Source organism: Elephas maximus, chromosome X, assembly GCF_024166365.1.
Source record: "Elephas maximus indicus isolate mEleMax1 chromosome X, mEleMax1 primary haplotype, whole genome shotgun sequence".
NCBI classification, from domain to species: Eukaryota; Metazoa; Chordata; class Mammalia; order Proboscidea; family Elephantidae; genus Elephas; species Elephas maximus.
Genome location: NC_064846.1, coordinates 38,605,294 through 38,623,769, shown reverse-complemented (window position 1 = coordinate 38,623,769; position 18,476 = coordinate 38,605,294). Strand labels below are relative to the sequence as shown.

Genomic DNA, 18,476 nt, shown 5'->3' with positions numbered 1-18,476 from the left:
TCTCCCTTGCTCCTGACAGGGTGAGAACAGTGGAATATCTTAGGTGGCCACTCACAAGCTTTAAGACCCCAGATGCTACTCACCAAAGTAGAATGTAGAACATTTTCTTTATAAACTATGTTGTGCCAGTTGAGTTGGATGTTCCCCAAGACCATGGGCCCCACAGCCGTCAGCCCAGTAATTCAGTCCCTCAGGGAGTTTGGATGTGTCTGTGGAGCTTCCATGACCTTGCTTTGTAGAAATTGTGCTGGCTTACCAATATTGTGTACTGTCTTACCCTTCACCAAAGTTAGCACTTATCTATTGTCTAGTTAGCGTTTGTTTCCATCCCCACCCATCCCCTCCCTCATAACCATCAAAGATTGTTTCTTTTTGTATGTAAACCTTTTCATGAGTTTTTACAGTAGTGGTCTCATATAATATTTGTCCTTTTGTGATTGACTTATTTCAGTCAGCATAAAGTCCTCCAGATTCATCCATCTTATGAGATGGTTCACAGATTCATCATTGTTCTTTATTGTGTAATACTCCATTGTGTGTATGTACCTTTGTGTATGCATTCATCTGTTAATGGGCATCTAGGTTGTTTCCATCTTTTTGCTATTGTGAACAATGCTGCAATGAACGTGGGTGTACATATGTCTATTCCTGTGACGACTCTTATTTCTGTGTAGGGTATATTCCTAGGAGGGGGATTGCTTGATCATATAGTATTTTTCTATTTCTAGCTTTCTAAAGAAGTGCCATACCGTTTTTCAAAATGGTTGTACCATTTTGTGTTTCCCACTAGCAGTGCATAAGAGTTCCAGTCTCCCCACAGCCTCTCCAGCATTTATTTTTTTTCTGTTTTTTTGATTCAATCCAGTAACTCCAGGGTAAGATGGTATCTCATTGTGCTTTTGGCTTGCATTTCTCTAATGGCTAGTGATCATGAGCTTTTCCTCGAGTGTCTGTTAGCTGCTTTAATGTCTTTTTTGCTGGAGTATCTCTTCATTTCCTTTGCCCATTTTTTAATTGGATTATTTGTCTTTTTGTTGTAGAGGTGTTGAATTTTCCTGTAGATTTTAGAGATTAGACCTCTGTCAGATTCGTCATCACCAAAAATTTTTTCCCAGTCTGTAGATTTTTTTACTCTTTACTCTTTTTTGGTGAAGTCTTTTGATGAGCATAAGTGCTTAATTTTTAGAAGATCCCAGCTATCTAGCTTATCTTCTAGAGTTTGTGTGTTGTTAGTCATGGTTTGTATCCTGTTAATGCCGTGTATTAGGGCCTCTGGAGTTGACTCTATTATTGCCTCTATGATCTTTATAATTTTTGGTTTTATATTCAGGTCTTTGATTCATTCTGAGTTGGTTTTTGTGTATGGTGTGAGCTATGGGTCCAGTTTCATTGTTTTTGCAAATGGACATCTAGTTTTACCAGCACCATTTATTAAAAAGACTGACTTTTCCTCATTCAATGGACTTTGGGTCCTTGTTAAACATCAGGTGACTGTAGTTGAATGGATTTACATCAGCGTTCTCAATCCTGTTCCATTGATCAGTGTGTCTGTCATTATACCAGTATCAGGCTGTTTTGACTACCGTAGCTGTATAGTAGGTTCTGAGATCCGGTACTGTCAGTCCTCCTACTTTATTTTCCTTAGTGCTTTACTTATCCAGGGCCTCCTCCCTCTCTGTATAAAGTTAGTGATTAGTTTTTCCATCTCTTTAAAGAATGCTGTTTGTATTTGGATTGAGATTGCTTTGTATTTGTAGGTTGATTTGGGTAGAATTGTCATTTTCACAATGTTGACTCAGCCTATCCATGAGCATAGTATGTTTTTCCGTTTATGTAGATCTCTCTTGGTTTCTTGCAGTGGTGTTTTGTAGTTTTCTTTGTATAGGTCTTTTACACCCCTAGTTAGATTTATTCCTAAGTATTTAATTTTTTTAGGGGCTATTATAAATGGTATTGTTTTACTGATGTCCTTTTTGTCATTCTGTTTATTGATTTATAGGAATTCAACTGATTTTTGTATGTTGATCTTGTATCCTGTAACTCTGCTGAATCTTTCTATTAGTCCCAGTAGTTTTCTCATGGAGTCTTCTGGGTTTTCTGTGTATAGGGTCACTATGAGTCGGAATCGACTCTACGGCAGTGGATTTAGTTTTATGTATAGTATCGTATCATCCACAAATAGGGAGAGTTTAACTTCTTCATTACCAATTTGGATGCCCTTTATTTCTGTTTCTTGCCTTATTGCCCTAGCTAGAACTTTCAACGTGTTAAATAGGAGTAGTGATAAGGGGCATCCTTTTCTTGTTCGGTTCTCAAGGGGAATGTTTTTCAGCCTCTCTCCATTAAGAATGATATTGACTGTTGGTTTTCTATGGATGCCCTTTATCATGTTGACAAATTTCTATACACATTTTATTGAGAGTTTTTATCAGGAATAGGTGTCGGACTTTCTCAGATGCCTTTTCTGCGTCAGTTGAGATGATCTGGTGATTCTTTTACTTATGAGAGGTGGATTATGTTGATTGTTTTTCTAATGTTGAGCCATTCTTGCATACCTGGTGTAAATCGCACTTGGTCATGATGATACAAATTCTATTGGCTAGAATTTTGCTGAGAATTTTTGTATTTATAAGAGAGATACTGGTCTGTAATTTTCTTTTTTCGTGGTGTCTTTGCCTGGTTTTGGTATCAGGGTTATGCCACCTTCATAGTATGAATTTGGTAGTATCCCTTCCTTTTCTGTGTTCTGAAATAGTTTGAGTAGTACTGGTGTAAGCTCTTCTCTGAATATTTGGTAGAATTCTCCAGTGAAGCCATCTGGGCCGGGGCTTTTTTGGTTGTTGTTGGGAGTTTTTTCTTCTTACCTTTTCAATCTCTTTTGTTATGGGTCTGTTCAGATTTTCAACTTCAGTTTGTGGTAGTTGGGGTAGGTAGTGTGTCTCTAGAAATTTGTCTGTTTCCTCTAGGTTTCCAAGTTTGTTGGAGTATAGTTTTCATAGTATCCTGTTATGATCCTTTTTATTTCAGTTGGGTCTGTTGTTATTTGGGTTATTAGTGTTGCCTCTTGTTTTTCTTTTGTCAATTTGACCAGTGGTTTGTTGATTTTGTTGATCCTTTCAAAGAACCAACTTTTGGTTTTGTTGATTCTTTCTTTTGTTTTTCTATTCTCTATTTCATTTATTTCTGCTCTGATCTTTATTTTCTCCTTTCTTGTGGTTGTGGGCTTCTTTTGCTGTTCTCTTTCTATTTGTTCGAATTGTGTAGCTAATGCTTTGATTTTTGTCCCTTCTTTTTTGATGTGTGCATCTATTGGTATAAATTGACCTCTGAGGACTGCCTTTGCTGTGCCCCAGAGGTTTTGGTGTGATGTGTTTTCATTCTCACTTGCTTCTTGGAATTTTTTGATTCCATCTTTGATTTCTTCTATTACCCAGTGGTTTTAAGCTGTTGGGTGGAGTGTTCTATATAGGTCTGTGAGGTCAAGTTGGCTGATTGTGTCCCTTAGATCTTCTGTATCTTTGCCGAGTTTCTTTCTAGATGTTCTGTCCTTTACCTAGTGTGATGTGTTGAAGTCTCCTACTATTATTGTGGAACTGTTGATTTCTTTTTTCAGTGTTTAAAGTTTATGTATTTTGGAGCCCTGTCATTGGGTGCATAGATATTTATTATGGTTATGACTTCATGATGGATCATCGGAAGAGGTAATTTTTTGGGAATGTAGTCATGCAGCATTTTATTAAAATATATGTGGGTTTATATTTGATTCAGTCAACAATTATTAAATATCTGCAATGTGCTAGACACCAAGAATATAGCAATGCAGTGGAAAGTCCATGCCAAGGAACTCTGCATAGGGGAAAACAGACATCGACAATGATAATATGTCTAAAGCAGAATTAAGTATATTTCTTCCAAGAAAACTCCTTTGGCAGTGTTCTTGATATCAGTTAACAGTCATACCATTTCCTGAGTTAGAAAACGTGATCATATTTTACTCTTTTTTCTCCCTCCAACATCTTCTCATTTACCAAGTCCTGCCCATTTGATCTCAGAAATGTCTTTGGAATCTTGCCATTCTGTTACATTTCTACTGCAGTAATCCAGGCCTTTATTTCTTGCTTGGACAATTATCACTGTTCTCCCAGATTTCAGTCTTTTATCCACACTGCCAGTACAATTATTTTCCTACAAAATAAATCTCATCATGTTACTCTCCTTTTTAAATACTCCTTTTGTCTCTCTTTCTCCCTATAGAATTAAGTCCAAATTCCTTGGCTTGACTCAGAGTCTTTCAGAGATCAACCTGACCTCAGCTCTCATTGTTATTTCCCACCATTCCCTCTCACAAACCCTGTGTTCTGAGGCACTCAGTTGTTTATTTTTGCCCCTACAAAACAAAACTTTGACTCCAAGTATTCACATATACTATTCCTCTTTGGTAAATTCACTTAAGACCTATCTCAAAAGTCTCCTCTCTGAAGCATTCCTTGCTTCATCTAATGCATGATTACTCATGTGCTCTTTTTCTGTTCCCATGGTACTTTGCCTATATTTCTGTTAAAAGCACTATACTGCACCGTATTAATTCCTTTATGTAATAACAGCTAACATTTTGTGAGCGCTTACTGTGTGCCATGTACTTTGCTAAGCACTTTTATGTCTTATTTCACTTCACAACAGCCCTGTACATACTAAAAAAAAAACTAGGTACTTTAAATAACCGCATTTTACAGTTGAAGAAAAGAAGGCTTAGAGATATTAAGTAACTCATCAATTTCACATGGTTGGTAAATATAGCACCAGAATTAGAACCCAGCTCTGATCTGTCTCTAGAGCTTATGTTCTTAACCATTCCGCTCCACTAAACCATTAGCATCTTGAGGACTGAGACTGTGCCTTCATTTAGTCAACAAATATTTATTGAGTGCTTACTATGTGTTAAACACTTTCTAGGATCTGGGGCTATAGTAGTGAACAAAAAGAGACAAAAATCTGTTTTTATGGAACTTAAATTCTAATGGAGTGAAACTGAGAAACAAAATAAGTAAAGTTTGTAATACATTAAAAGGTGATAAGTTTCATGGAGGGAAAAAAGGAGATAAAGTAATGCCAAAGGGATAAATAGGTGGACGACTAAAGCTTCACTGAGAGGTTGTCATTTGAGTGAAATCTGAATATGAGGCATTGATCATATGGGAAGAGTAGTGCAAACTGAATAGGTAGAGATGGGGAGCCATCAGAGCATATAGGCCATTGAGAGGACTTTGGATTTTCCTCTAAGAAACATGAGAGCCAGTGAAGAGTTTTTGAACAAAGAATGAGCTAATCTGATTTATATTTTAAAAGAACTATTCTGGCTGCTATACTGAGAATAAATAGACTCTAGGAAGTGGCCCTTGAGACTTATCCTAGTCCAGACCCTTTCTGCCACTTTGTTGATCTTGCTACTTATTAGGACTAATAAGAATTTATTCACTATAAACAATGAGGATTTAACAGTAAAAAAGATCAAAACAGATATTTTGGTGCTTAAAGAATTATGCTTCACTTATTTAGAAGATGTATTTTTCCATGCTACTACATTCTCTGACTATTAATTAGATGATAATATGTCATTATTTTGGTATCCCAAGTAGCCAACACAGTATCTAGTACATAACCCACCCATTGCCGTCAAGTCGATTCCAACTCAGAGCAAGCCATAGGGTTTCCAAGGCTGTAAATCTTTATGAAAGAAGACTACCATGTCTTTTTCCCGTGGAGAACCAGATGGGTTCAAATCCATGACCTTTTGGCTAGTAGCCAAGCACTTAACTACTGTGCCAACAGCGCTTCTATCTGGTATATAGTAAGTGCTAATAAATATCAAAAGTCTTACAGTTTTTTTTCTTTTTTTCATGACAATCCGACTTTAAAACAACATTTTTAGATAGTCAAGAAATTTAAATATGGGTTAGACAACACGTTGGTGTTTTTGTGTGTGTGGTAATGGCATGGTGGTGCAGTGGTTAAGAGTTATGGCTGCTAATCAAAAGGTCAGCAGTTTGAATCCACCAGCTGCTCCTTTGAAACCCTGTGGGGCAGTTCTACTCTCTCCTATGGGGTCACCATGAGTCAGAATCAACTCCACAGCAATTGGTTCGGGTTTGGTTTTTTGGAATGGCATGGTCACACAGTGGTTAAGTGTTCAGCTGCTAACCAAAAGATCGACAGTTTGAACCCACCAGCCACTCTGTGCGAGAAAGATGTGGCAGTCAGCTTCCATAAATTTTTACAGCCTTGGATATGCTATAGGTCAGTTCTACTCTGTTCTGTAGGGTTGCTATGAGTCAGAATTGACTCAACGGCAATGGTTTGTTTTTTTTTTTTTTTTAACAGCATGATAGTTAATATTTAAAAGAGGCTTATCAGTTAGAGATATATATTGAAGTGCTTATTGGTGAAATTAATGGTGCCTAGATTTTGCTTTAAAATGCCCCAGCAAAAATAAATTTAAAAATGTATGAGAATTGATTACAATAGGTAGATAAAATGTTGATAATTGTTAAATCAGGTGCTAGATACAGGGGGTTCATAATACTGGTGTATCTACTTTTATGTGTATTTGAAATATCCATAATAAGTCAAAAATACATATACATAGAAATAAATGACAACATTTTATTTGGTAATTCTACCTTTAGTAGTTTATTATAAAGAAATAATCAGATATGTCCAAAGATATATGTAAAATAATTTTCATCTTTGTGATCTTCAAACCAGTTGGCCGTCAAATTGACCCCAACTCATGGTGACTCTGTGTGTATTAGAGTAGAACTATTTAATAGAGTTTTCAGTGGTTGATTTTCTTAAGTAGATTGCCAGGCCTTTCTTCTTTGGTGCACCTCTGGGTGGACTCAAACCTGCAACCATTTGGTAGTAACCAAGCATGTTAACCATTCGCACCACCCAGGGAATCCTTGGTGTTCGTACAGTAGCTAAAATTTGAACAACCTAAATACTAAGAGTTGGAAAATAAAAACTATGGTATAATTCATACAGTAGAATAGTATGAAGTCCTTAAATTGTTTTAAAAGATTACTTAATGACATTAAAAAATGTTCTCAATAAAATATAAAGTAAAAAAGCAGAATGGGAAATTGCATAGAATATTAATCCCAATTTTTACTAAAAAGCGTCTGTAAATATTTATAGATAAAAGACTTAAAGGAAATACACTCAATTATTAATAGTAGTTATCTCTAAGTGGTAGGATCTTAAGTGGTTTTTATTTGATTCTTTCTACTTCTCTTTTTTTTTTTTTTTCCAATTTCTTTAATAAACTTCCCTGCTTTTATTTAAGTAAACAGAAGGCACTATTAAAGTCTCAGGTTTAAACCTTTTGACCCAGTAGTACCCCTTATATAAGGATAAGGAAGTAGTTAAATGTGGATAAAAGTCATGTTCTGAGATGTTTATGGAATTGCTATTTATGTTAGCAAAAAAGTTGGAAATGCCTAAATGAACAACAAATGGAAAATGATTAAATTATGGCGCATCCATATTATGCAACCAGTGAATTTTTTCAAAGAACAAAATACAGGAAATGCTCATGGTATAATAAAAAGGAGGATACCGAATTAGGTAGACAATGTGATCTCAATTATGTTTTTTTAAAATGTTAAAGATTGAAGATAGTCAAAATGTGAGTACCTTACAGGTGATTTTAATTTTAGTTTTACTACTTTCTATATTTTCTGAATTGTTTATACCAAACATGTATTATTTTATAATCAAAAAAACATTATTTAAATACTTCGAAAAAGGGTAGCATGCAGGGAGAAGGAAATGGATGTTTAAGGAGTAAAGAAGAGGCCTAGAATCACTGTGTCTTAGGCTGAGTTCTCTAGAGGAACAAAACCAGTGAAGCATGTATGTATATAAATATGTATATTAAAAAAAAACAAACCCATTGCCATCAGGTCGATAGCAACTCATAGTACGTATATAAAAAAAAAAAGAGATTTATATGAAGGAAATGGCTCACACAGTTGTGAAGACTGGCAAGTCCCGAATCCCTGTGGGTTCAGACATCAGGCTGGAGGCTTCTTCTGACTCATGTGCTTGCAGGAGCTGATGAACTCAAAAATCGGCAGGTCAGGCGACAGGCTGCTGGCTCACTTTCTAAGGAACTGGAGGTCAAAAGGCGAGCTTTGCCAGAACATTCGTATATGTTAGATGCAGGCCACGTCCCAAAGGAACTCCCCTTTCAACTGATGGACTGCTCACATCAGATCACAAAATGGAGAATGATTACATAATGTCTGCTGAACCACTGAGAATCATGGCCTAGCCGAGGTGACACATAACGATCACACTCTGCTAAAGGAAATATGCTAAGAAGTTAATGCAAAGGAGATAAAGGATTATTAAACAAGAAGTTGAATTTTATGTAATGGGACGAGCCTGTTTAGTTTTGTCTTCCAGCAGTGCTTATTAGTCTGAATTAGAATTAGGGCAAGTAGTTGCAGTCATCTAGGGTTAGGAGCATTTGGCAAAAGGCCAGGGAGTCCACATTGCTGTTCCTCCTCCACAGTTGATGTGAAGATGTTTTTATAAACTGTAAAGTTCTAGACATATGATAGTGGTAGCTTTTATGTACCCCTGTGGCCACTGTTCTAGTTCAGGCCCTCATCGTACTTGCTTAAATTTATCCACTGCTCTTCCTGCCTTAGTCTCTCTCTCCCATCTTTTACCTTATTGCCCAGAATTCTCTTTCTCTAAAGCACCAGCCAAAAACCAAACCAAACCTATTGCACTCGCGTCGATTCCGACTCATAGCGACCCTGTAGAACTGTGGATTCGAACTGCTGACCTTTTTGGTTAACAACCATAGCTCTTAACCACTGCACTGCCAGGATTTTCAAAGCATCAGCCAGGTAGTGTTATTTTTCCTTTACAGAGACCTCTTTGGCTCCCTGTTGCCTTAGAATACCTGAACACTTAAACCGCAAATTCGAGGCTCTTTATGATGTGGTCTCAAGTACCTTTCCACCTGGACCCCCTGCTATATCTCCATATACTTTTTTCTCCATCCTTAGCATTCTACTTAACCCGGCTTGGCTAACACTCGATATTTTTGCTCATGCTACATCCTCTAAAACATTTCAGGGACAAACAAGTTAGATAACCTGTATCCCCACTTTGGTTCAGGTGTATATAGGTGACTTCGTGACCTTTATTATCTCTCTAAGTCTCAATTTTTTTTCTTAATTTCTTCATCTTCATAATGTTAGTACCTACCTCAGAGTTGTTAGGATTCGTTCAGATAATGAATACAAAAGCGTGTTAATAAACTAGATGCACAGCACACATGTGTGGCATCATTTTCTATGTACCTCTGTCAGGATGCTTTTGACTTCAAATAACAGAAACCCAACTGAAAATGGCTTAAACAATGAGGAATCAAGTCTGGAGGTAAGGCGGTTCCAGGGTTGGTTAATTCAGCACATCAGTAATGTCAGGGACACAGGGTCCTCCCATCTTTCTGCTTTGCTATTCTTTTCCTGTTGTTTTGTTCTCCTGGGCATGTTCCCTTATGGTCCTAAGATGGCTGCTAGAGTCTTAGGTGTCACATGCAGACAACAATATTCAAAGACAAAAGAGAGAAGGTCCCTTTTGTATGTCCCTTTTTAAGAGCAAGAAAATCTTTCTAGAAGCTTCCCCTTCCATCTCCTTTTACCCCGTAAACTTTTCCTCATGTCTAATTGGCAAAAACTAGCACGTGCCCATAACTAAACCAGTCATCACTGGGAAAAGGAATGAGCTAATCTTGATTAGTTTATACCAATCATGATTCACCCCCTGGTGCTGGCTCCCACCTTTCCTAAAGGAGTAGATGCTCAGAAAAGGATAAAGTGGGGCCTCCGTTAAGGAAGGAAAAAGATTGTGATAATGCAGTTTTTTCAGGGATGATCTTAGTTTGTTAGGGCAAGGAGATGTAAAGAAGAGGTGGTGAGTAGTAGATTTAGCATAAAGGAGAGTTTGCTCATAGTAAATCAAGATTTCAGTCACATCATACAAAATGATGAGAGAACAAATGGGATGGGAGGAGTATGAAACTTTGTTTTACTAGTTTCAAAACTTAATTTTAAAGTTTGTCTTTATGCCTGAATAGGTATGCAGTGGAACTGATGAAGACCCTGATGATAAAAATGCACCATTTCGACAGCGGCCATTTTGTAAATATAAAGGACATACTGCTGATCTCCTTGACCTTTCATGGTCTAAAGTAAGAAATACTCATTTGAATTACATATTAATTCTGTGTAACTATGACTTTAGGATAAAACAAATGTTTTATCTGTATGATTGTCAAGTGTTCAAATGTTCATATATACTTTGTGGGAGTTACCTATAAATTAAGTAAAAAAGAAACCTCAGATTAGGCTAATAAGTGTTTATATTACTTAATGACTTCTATCTCGATCTTCCTATACATGTTTATATATAGTAATTTTGCAAGGTAACTGTCCTCAACAAAAAAGGTATGACGTCAACTACAAAGGTGAAGTCTGGTCTGTCTAACGAAGGCTGATTTGGGATTAATCTACTATATTTGAGAAATTACTAATTTAGGTTTAACAATTATAATCTATAAATCAATGGTAAATTTTCATTCCGTTATTTTCTTTTCCCTTAGAACAAAATTCTGTCAGAAGGAGCTATTTTGCCATTCATCGACTATCTTAGCAATTTTGCCAAAATGTAAAGAGAGATTTTAAATTTTATGTAAAGTGTTTGAAGCATGAAGCACTTGGAATTTTTGCATAATGCCTTAAGCTTTCTTTGTATTAAAATTTATCAGTATCAGAATCTCAAATCTATTAAGAATTTCAAGAAAAAAACTAATGCATAAAAGCAATGATGTCCATATATTTTAACTATGTCAGGAGAACCTCATAGTCCACTAAGATAACACTAGTATATCTTAGAAAGTCAGGCTTTCCCTGAGCTCCAGATTTTGAATCATTCCATTTATGAATCGCTGTTCCTGTCGTAACTATTTAGATGTTCTGGATGGTTTTCATAATCCATCTGTCATAATGTCTTTCTTTAACCACCTTGGAACAAGCTTAGGACTCATCTTGGTTACAGGTAGTCTGGTTTATAAACTGAGCCCTAATCATGTGATCCATTATTCTCCTTCCCTGCCCTGTGTCAGTGAGTTGTGAGAAGATGGAAATCTAACGTGTCCTTAATCTGATAATCGTATTCATCTGGAATAAGAAGTACACAGCACATATAGGGAATCTTGCACTCTTTTTACTTTCTAAAAGCAAGCCAATATTTTTTCCTGAAATGCACCGTTAACTGGAAGAAATTGGATCTCCATTGACAGCCTTCTTGTCAGAATTAATACCATCTCTTTGAACTCATTCTATTTAACCTTTCTCTAACATTTGCTGATTTGATGCTATTGATCTTTCTTAAAATACTCCTTGGCTTTGGAACACTATAATTTCTTGATTCTCTTCCTGTCTCACTCATCACTCCCTTTGTTTCTTTCACGGAGGCAGCAGTAAATAGTAAAAAGAGCATGAGACTTAAAAAGAGAAGATCTGGATTTGACCTCTGGTATCTCCATTTGCAGGAGCCATGATGGCGCAGTGGTTAAGCGCTTGGCTGCTAACTGAAAGGTCAGCAGTTCGAACCCACCAACCACTCCATGGGAGAAAGATATGACAGTCTGCTTCCTTAAAGATTACAGCCTTGGAAACCCTATGGGACAGTTCTACTCTGTCCAGTAGGGCATCTGTGAGTCAAAATACACTGTGTGGCAACAGGTATCTCCATTTACAGCATGGCCTCAGGCAGATTATCACAAATTCCCCCTGTTAAAGCAGCAAACACTCTCTACCTCACACTGTGGTTGTGGGAATTATTGAGAATCTATGCAGATAACCTGCTGTATGTCAAGTACTTTCCATCCACTCAAAACATCCAGTTGATCACTGTTCTCTTGCCACCTACGCAGGCAATATAACCTGGTGGTTAAGAGCATGAACCTCTGGAGCCAGATTCCCAAGGTTCATATCCTATTTAGTCTGCCCCTTATAACTGTGTGACCTTTAACAAGTTACTTAATGTCACCATGCCTCATCTGCAAAATAGGCATAATAAAAGTAGCTTCCTCATAGGGTTATAGAAGAAGTTTAACTGAGCTAGTAAATATGAAGCACTTGTCTAGAACATAGTAAATGTTCAATTAATATTAGCCATTATTATCATCATCATCCTCACCATCACTACGCTGTGCCAGGTAGTGTTGTAGGTGCTGGAGATACAAACTATACGTACTCAAAGTGTTGTTGTTGTTAGGTGCCATTGAGTCCACTCCGACTCATAGCGACCCTGTGCACAACAGACGAAACACTGCCCACTTCTGCATCATCCTTACAATCATTGTTATGCATGAGCTCATTGTTGCAGCCACTGTGTCGGTCCACCTCATTGAGGGTTTTCCTCTTTTCTGCTGACCCTATACTTTGCCAAGCATGATGTCCTTCTCCAGGGACTGATTCCTCCTAACAACATGTCCAAAGTATGTAAGACGCAGTTCCACCCTCCTTCCTTCTAAGGGGTTGTACTTCTTCCAAGACAGATTTGTTCGTTCCTTTGGCAGTCCATGGTATATTCAATATTTACCATGGCTTCGGTCAGGCGCACCTTAGTCTTCAAGGTGACTTCTTTGCTTTTCAACACTTTAGAGAGGCCCTTTGCAGCAGATTTATCCAATGCAATATGTCTTTTGATTTCTTGACTGCTCCTTCCATGGATGTTGATTGTGGATCCAAGTAAAATGAAATCCTTGACAAGTTCAGTCTTATCTCTGTTTATCATGATGTTGCTCATTGATCCAATTGTGAGGACTTTTGTTTTCTTTATGTTGAGGCACAATCCATACTGAAGGCTGTGGTCTTTGATCTTCATTAGTAAGCACTTCAAGTCCTCTTCACTTTCAGCAAGCAAGGTTGTATCCTCTGCATAACACAGGTTGTTAATGAGTCTTCCTCCAACCCTGATGCCCCGTTCTTCTTCATATAGTCCACCTTCTCGGACTGTTTGCTCAGCATACAGACTGAATAGGAATGGTGAAAGAATACAACTCTGACGCACACCTTTCCTGACTTTAAACCAATCAGTATCCCCTTGTTCTGTCAGAACAACTGCCTCTTGATCTACGTAAAGGTTCCTCATGAGCACAATTAAGTGTTCTGGAATTCCCATTCTTCACAATGTTATCCGTAATTTGTTATGATCCACACAGTCAAATGCCTTTGCATAGTCAATAAAACACAGGTAAACATCCTTCTGGTATTCTCTGCTTTCAGCCAGGATCCATCTGACATCAACAATGATATCCCTGGTTCCACGTCCTCTTCTGAAACCGGCATGAATTCCTGGCAGTTCCCTGTTGATATACTGCTGCAACCATTTTTGAATGATCTTCAGCAAAATTTTGTTTGCATGTGATATTAATGATATTGTTGTATAATTTGCACATTCAGTTGGATCACCTTTCTTGGGAATAGGCATAAATATGGATCTCTTCCAGTCAATTGGCCAGGAAGCCGTCTTCCGTATTTCTTGGCAGAGACCAGTGAGCACCTCCAGTGGTGCATATGTTTGTTGAAACATCTCAATTGATATTCCATCAATTCCTGGAGCCTTGTTTTTCGCCAGTGCCTTCAGAGCAGCTTGGACTTCTTCCTTCATTACCATCGGTTCCTGATCATATGCCACCTCTTGAAATGGTTGCACATCGACTAATTATTTTTGATACAATGACTCTGTGTATTCCTTCTATCTTCTTTTGATGCTTCCTTTGTCGTTTAATAGTTTCCCCATAGAATCATTCACTATTGCGACTCGAGGCTTGATTTTTTTTTTTTTTTTTTTTTTCAGTTCTTTCAGCTTGAGAAACACCGAGCATGTTCTTCCCTTTTGGTTTTCTATCTCCAGCTCTTTGCACATGTCATTATAATACTTTGTCTTCTCAAGCCTCCCTTTGCAATCTTCAGTTCTTTTACTTCATTGTTTCTTCCTTTTGCTTTAGCTGCTCGACGTTCGTGAGCAAGTTTCAGAGTCTTCTCTGACATCCATCTTGGTCTTTTCTTTCTTTCCTGTGTTTTCAATGACCTCTTACTTTCTTCATGGATGATGTCCTTGAAATCAATCCACAACTCATCTGGTTTTCGGTCATTAGTGTTCAACGTGTCAAATCTCTTCTTGAGATAGTCTCTAAATTCACGTGGGATATACTCAAGGCCATATTTTGGCTCTCGTGGACTTGCCCTGATTCTTTTCACTTTCAGCTTGAACTTGCATATGAGCAATTGATGGTCAGTTCCACAGTCGGCCCTTGGCCTTGTTCTGACTGATGATATTGAGCTTTTCCATCGTCTCTTTCCACAGATGTAGTCAGTTTGATTTCTGTGTGTGCCATCTGGCGAGGTCCATGTGTATAGTCGCCGTTTATGCTGGTGAAAGAAGGTATTAGCAATGAAGAAGTCGTTGTTTTTGCAAAATTCTATCATTCTATCTCCAGCATCGTTTCTATCACCAAGGCCATATTTTCCAACTGGTGATCCTCCTTTTTTGTTTCCAACTTTCGTATTCCAATCGCCAGTGATTATCAATGTATCCTGATTGCGTGTTCGATCAATTTCAGACTGCAGCAGCTGATAAAAATCTTCTATTTCTTCATCTTTGACCTTAGTGGTTGGTGTATAAATTTGAATAATAGTCGTATCAAAGGTTCTTCTTTGTAGGCGTATGTGTATTATCCTATGACTGATAGTGTTCTACTTCAGGATAGATCTTGAAATGTTCTTTTTGGCGATGAATGCAACACCGTTCCTCTTCAAATTGTCATTCCCAGCATAGTAGACTATATGATTTTCCAATTCAAAATGGCCAATACCAGTCCATTTCAGCTCACCGATGCTTAAGATATCAATGTTTATGCGTTCCATTTCATTTTTGACGATTTCCAATTTTCCTAGATTCACACTTCATACATTAATGGATGTTTGCACCTGTTTCTTCTCATTTTGAGCCGTGACACATCAGCAAATGAAGGTCCCGAAGGCCTTAGTCCATCCACATCATTAAGGTCGACTCTGCTTGGAGGAGGCAGCTCTTCCCCAGTCGTCTTTTGAGTGCCTTCCAACCTGGGGGGGGGGGCTCATCTTCCACCACTATATCAGAGAATGTTCTGCTGCTATTCATAAGGTTTTCACTGGCTAATGCTTTTCAGAAGTAGACTCCCGGGTCCTTCTTCCTAGTCTCTATCAGTTTGGAGGCACAGCTGAAACCTGTCCTCCATGGGTGACCCTGCTGGTATCTGAATATCGGTGGCATAGCTTCCAGCATCACAGCAACATGCAAGCCCCCACAGTACGACAAACTGACAGACACGTGGGGGACTCAAAGTATACGTCTTCCCTATTTGTACCCTCAAAACAACCTTACGAGGTAGCTGATGTTTCTTTATGGGTAAAAAGCTGAGGTTAGTAGAAGTCAAGGAACTTACCTAAAGACACATAGCTAGGAAATGGGGGAGTTGGGATTCAAAGCACATGGCTGCTTTGGAGCATTACTCTCTGGCCCATTCCTGTGCCTCATCAGCTAATCACTAAAAAAAACTAGGTAGCAATTACAAAAATGACAAAATGTTGGATGTGTTGCAGAGATTTAAGAAATCTTAAAATTCTTCCATGCTTGCTGTCCTGGATTTTTTTTTTAATGAAATTAGAATGGAGCAACAATGTGAGTTAATATCCATCTTGTTACCTACTTGCCTGAAGCCAGTAGTATATATTTTTAAGGACTGGTGTCAGTCCATTAACTGTTTCTTACCAGTCCCTGACCAGATCAATGTAGAATACCAGTCTGTGAAGAGAAAAATACAGAAAGGGAGAGAAAGCATTTAGAAATTTCTACGGCAGTTTTTCAGAGCAATAGTATGCTTGTTGAATCTAGTATTTAAAAATTAGGGCTTCTATTTTATATGATGATAAAAATGGGCTTCTGTTTTATGTCTTTTATTTTCATTTCATTTTCCTAATAATTTTTTCCCCCATATTTTACGATAGTTTTGGTCTACAACTCACTGGAAATCAAAAACAAAAACGGTCCTTCACCACAAATAGTTTGAGAAGCACTGGTCTAAATGACAGTTATTTCAACAGGGCTGTGTCCCATTAAGGAATGGGCATGTCTTCGCATTCCCCATCCCCCACACCCAACCACAAAAACCAAACCCATTGCCATTGAGTCAATTCCAACTCATAGTAACCCTATATGACAGAGTAGAACTGCCACATAGAGTTTCCAAGGAGCACTTGGTGGATTCAAACTCTGCACCCTTTGGTTAGCAGCTGTAGCACTTAACCACTACAAAAAATGAACAAAATCCCTGCTGTTCTAGCCCCAGATGTTGAGCATCTTTCTTCTTCATCTCCACCTAACCAAAATACATTCATCCATTACTATGCTTCTTCAATCCCATTTCCTCCATAAGGCCTTCCTGGAAGCTAAAGCAATTATTGATTATTTCACTGAATTTTTGTAGCACTTATCTGTGTGTTCTTTTCTTAAAATGTCTTTCATTTTTACTTAACCACTTCCTGTGCATATTTTAAGTCTTATTTGCAAGAAGATTCTAAGCCCTTCGAGGGTAAGGAGCAGATCTTTCACTGTTGTTTCTTTTCAGTGTCTAGCATGGTTGATATCTATAGTGTGTTTTGTATTTGTGGAAGACTTATTTTGTACCAGGTAACTAGAATTTTTTTTTTTTTTTTTTTAACTGAAATTACCTTGTTCTTACAATAACAGCCCCGTGAGGTAGGTGGTATTTCATTTTGTAGATGAGGACACTGGGCCTCTGTAACTGGCCCACGATCACAAAACTAGTTATAGATAGAATTTAGATTTGAATTCTGGTCCTCTGACTACCAAAATCAGTGCTTAGTTGATGAAAATTATGTATTTGATTTTTTTTATTCAGTGAGTAATGAACAGAAACCTCTTGGTATAATAGAACACGTCTTAGCATGTATTCAGCATCTTCACTTAATATTTTAGAGATGTCTTAATCTCTCTTTCGTATGCTTAAAGCAATGGACTATAGAAAGAATTGAATTAAGTCAGTTTTGATGAACAGCAGGTTTAGTTTTATACAATTATTAATAAACAGGGCATCTTAAAGTAAACTCTGCATATACTCCTCAAAACTACTGGAAGTGAGTGGATCTTGAAAGTAAAAATGATGGCTGTTTCAGAAGTTATTATTGATCTTTTAAAATTCCCTTTTTTAATTATAAGGTACACTGTTTAAAAACAAGTATACCGTATAAAATTCACACTTTTTAAACTAGCTAAAACCAACCAAAAAAGCAAACCTGTTGCCATCAAGTCAATTCCGACTCATAGTGACTCTATAAGACAGAGTAGAACTGCCCCATAGGGTTTCCAAGACGCAGGTGGTGGATTCAAACTGCCGACCTTTTGGTTAGTAGCTGAGCTCTTAACCACTGCGCCACTAGGCTACAAATAAAACCAGCATATATTTATCAGAACAGTTATGTATCAAGTTCATTATTTGCACTTAGTCTTTTTACATTCAGAGACTGTAGAATCTTAATTACTTTCAGCAAATAACAAAGCATCTTGTTGCTTTTCATAACATGTGTTCTACTTAACCAGTCTCCACAGTAGTGTAGTGGTTAGAGCCTGGCTTTAGAGCCGGACTACATGGTGTTGACCTGTGTAATCTCAAGCAAGTTATTTAACCTCTCTGTACCTCAGTGTTCTTGTTCTTTATGAATAAAGGAGATAATAATGTACCTACCTCATAGGGTTGCTGTAGAGTACTAGGAGCAATGCTTAATGCATCATAAGTACTTAGTGTTGTTGTTGTTAGGGGCCGTCGAGTCGGTTCCAACTCATAGCGACCCTATATACCACAGAACAAAATACTGCCCGGTCCTGCACCATCCTTACAGTCCTTGTTATGTTTGAGCGCATTGCTGCAGCCACTGTGTCAATCCACCTCCTTAAGGGACTTCCTCTTTTCCGCTGGCCCTTTACTCTGCCATGCATGATGTCCTTATCCAGGGACTGATCCCTCCTGACAACATGTCCAAAGTATGTAAGATGCAGTCTCGCCATCATTCCTTCTAAGGAGCATTCTGGCTGTACTCCTAAGACAGATTTGTTCATTCTTTTGGCAGTCCATGGTATATTCAATATTCTCCCCCAACAGCACAATTCAAAGGCATCAATTCTTCTTCTGTCTTCCTTATTCATTGTCCAGCTTTCACATGCATATGATGTGATTGAAAATACCATGGCTTGCATCAGGCACACCTTAGTCTTCAAGGTGACACCTTTGCTCTTGCAACTGGTTAAAAAGGTCCATTGCAGCAGAT

General features: G+C 37.9%; 1 protein-coding gene across 1 annotated transcript in view; it reads left to right on the top strand.

The window, feature by feature from the left end:
- The window catches only part of WDR44 (WD repeat domain 44), a 96,069-nt gene that overhangs the window by 63,948 nt on the left and 13,645 nt on the right, over window positions 1-18,476 (top strand). Inside the window, exon 13 of the mRNA XM_049872653.1 lies at window positions 10,157-10,270. Within this exon, the coding sequence (XP_049728610.1) occupies window positions 10,157-10,270 (114 nt within the window). The remainder of the gene's footprint in view (window positions 1-10,156; window positions 10,271-18,476) is intronic.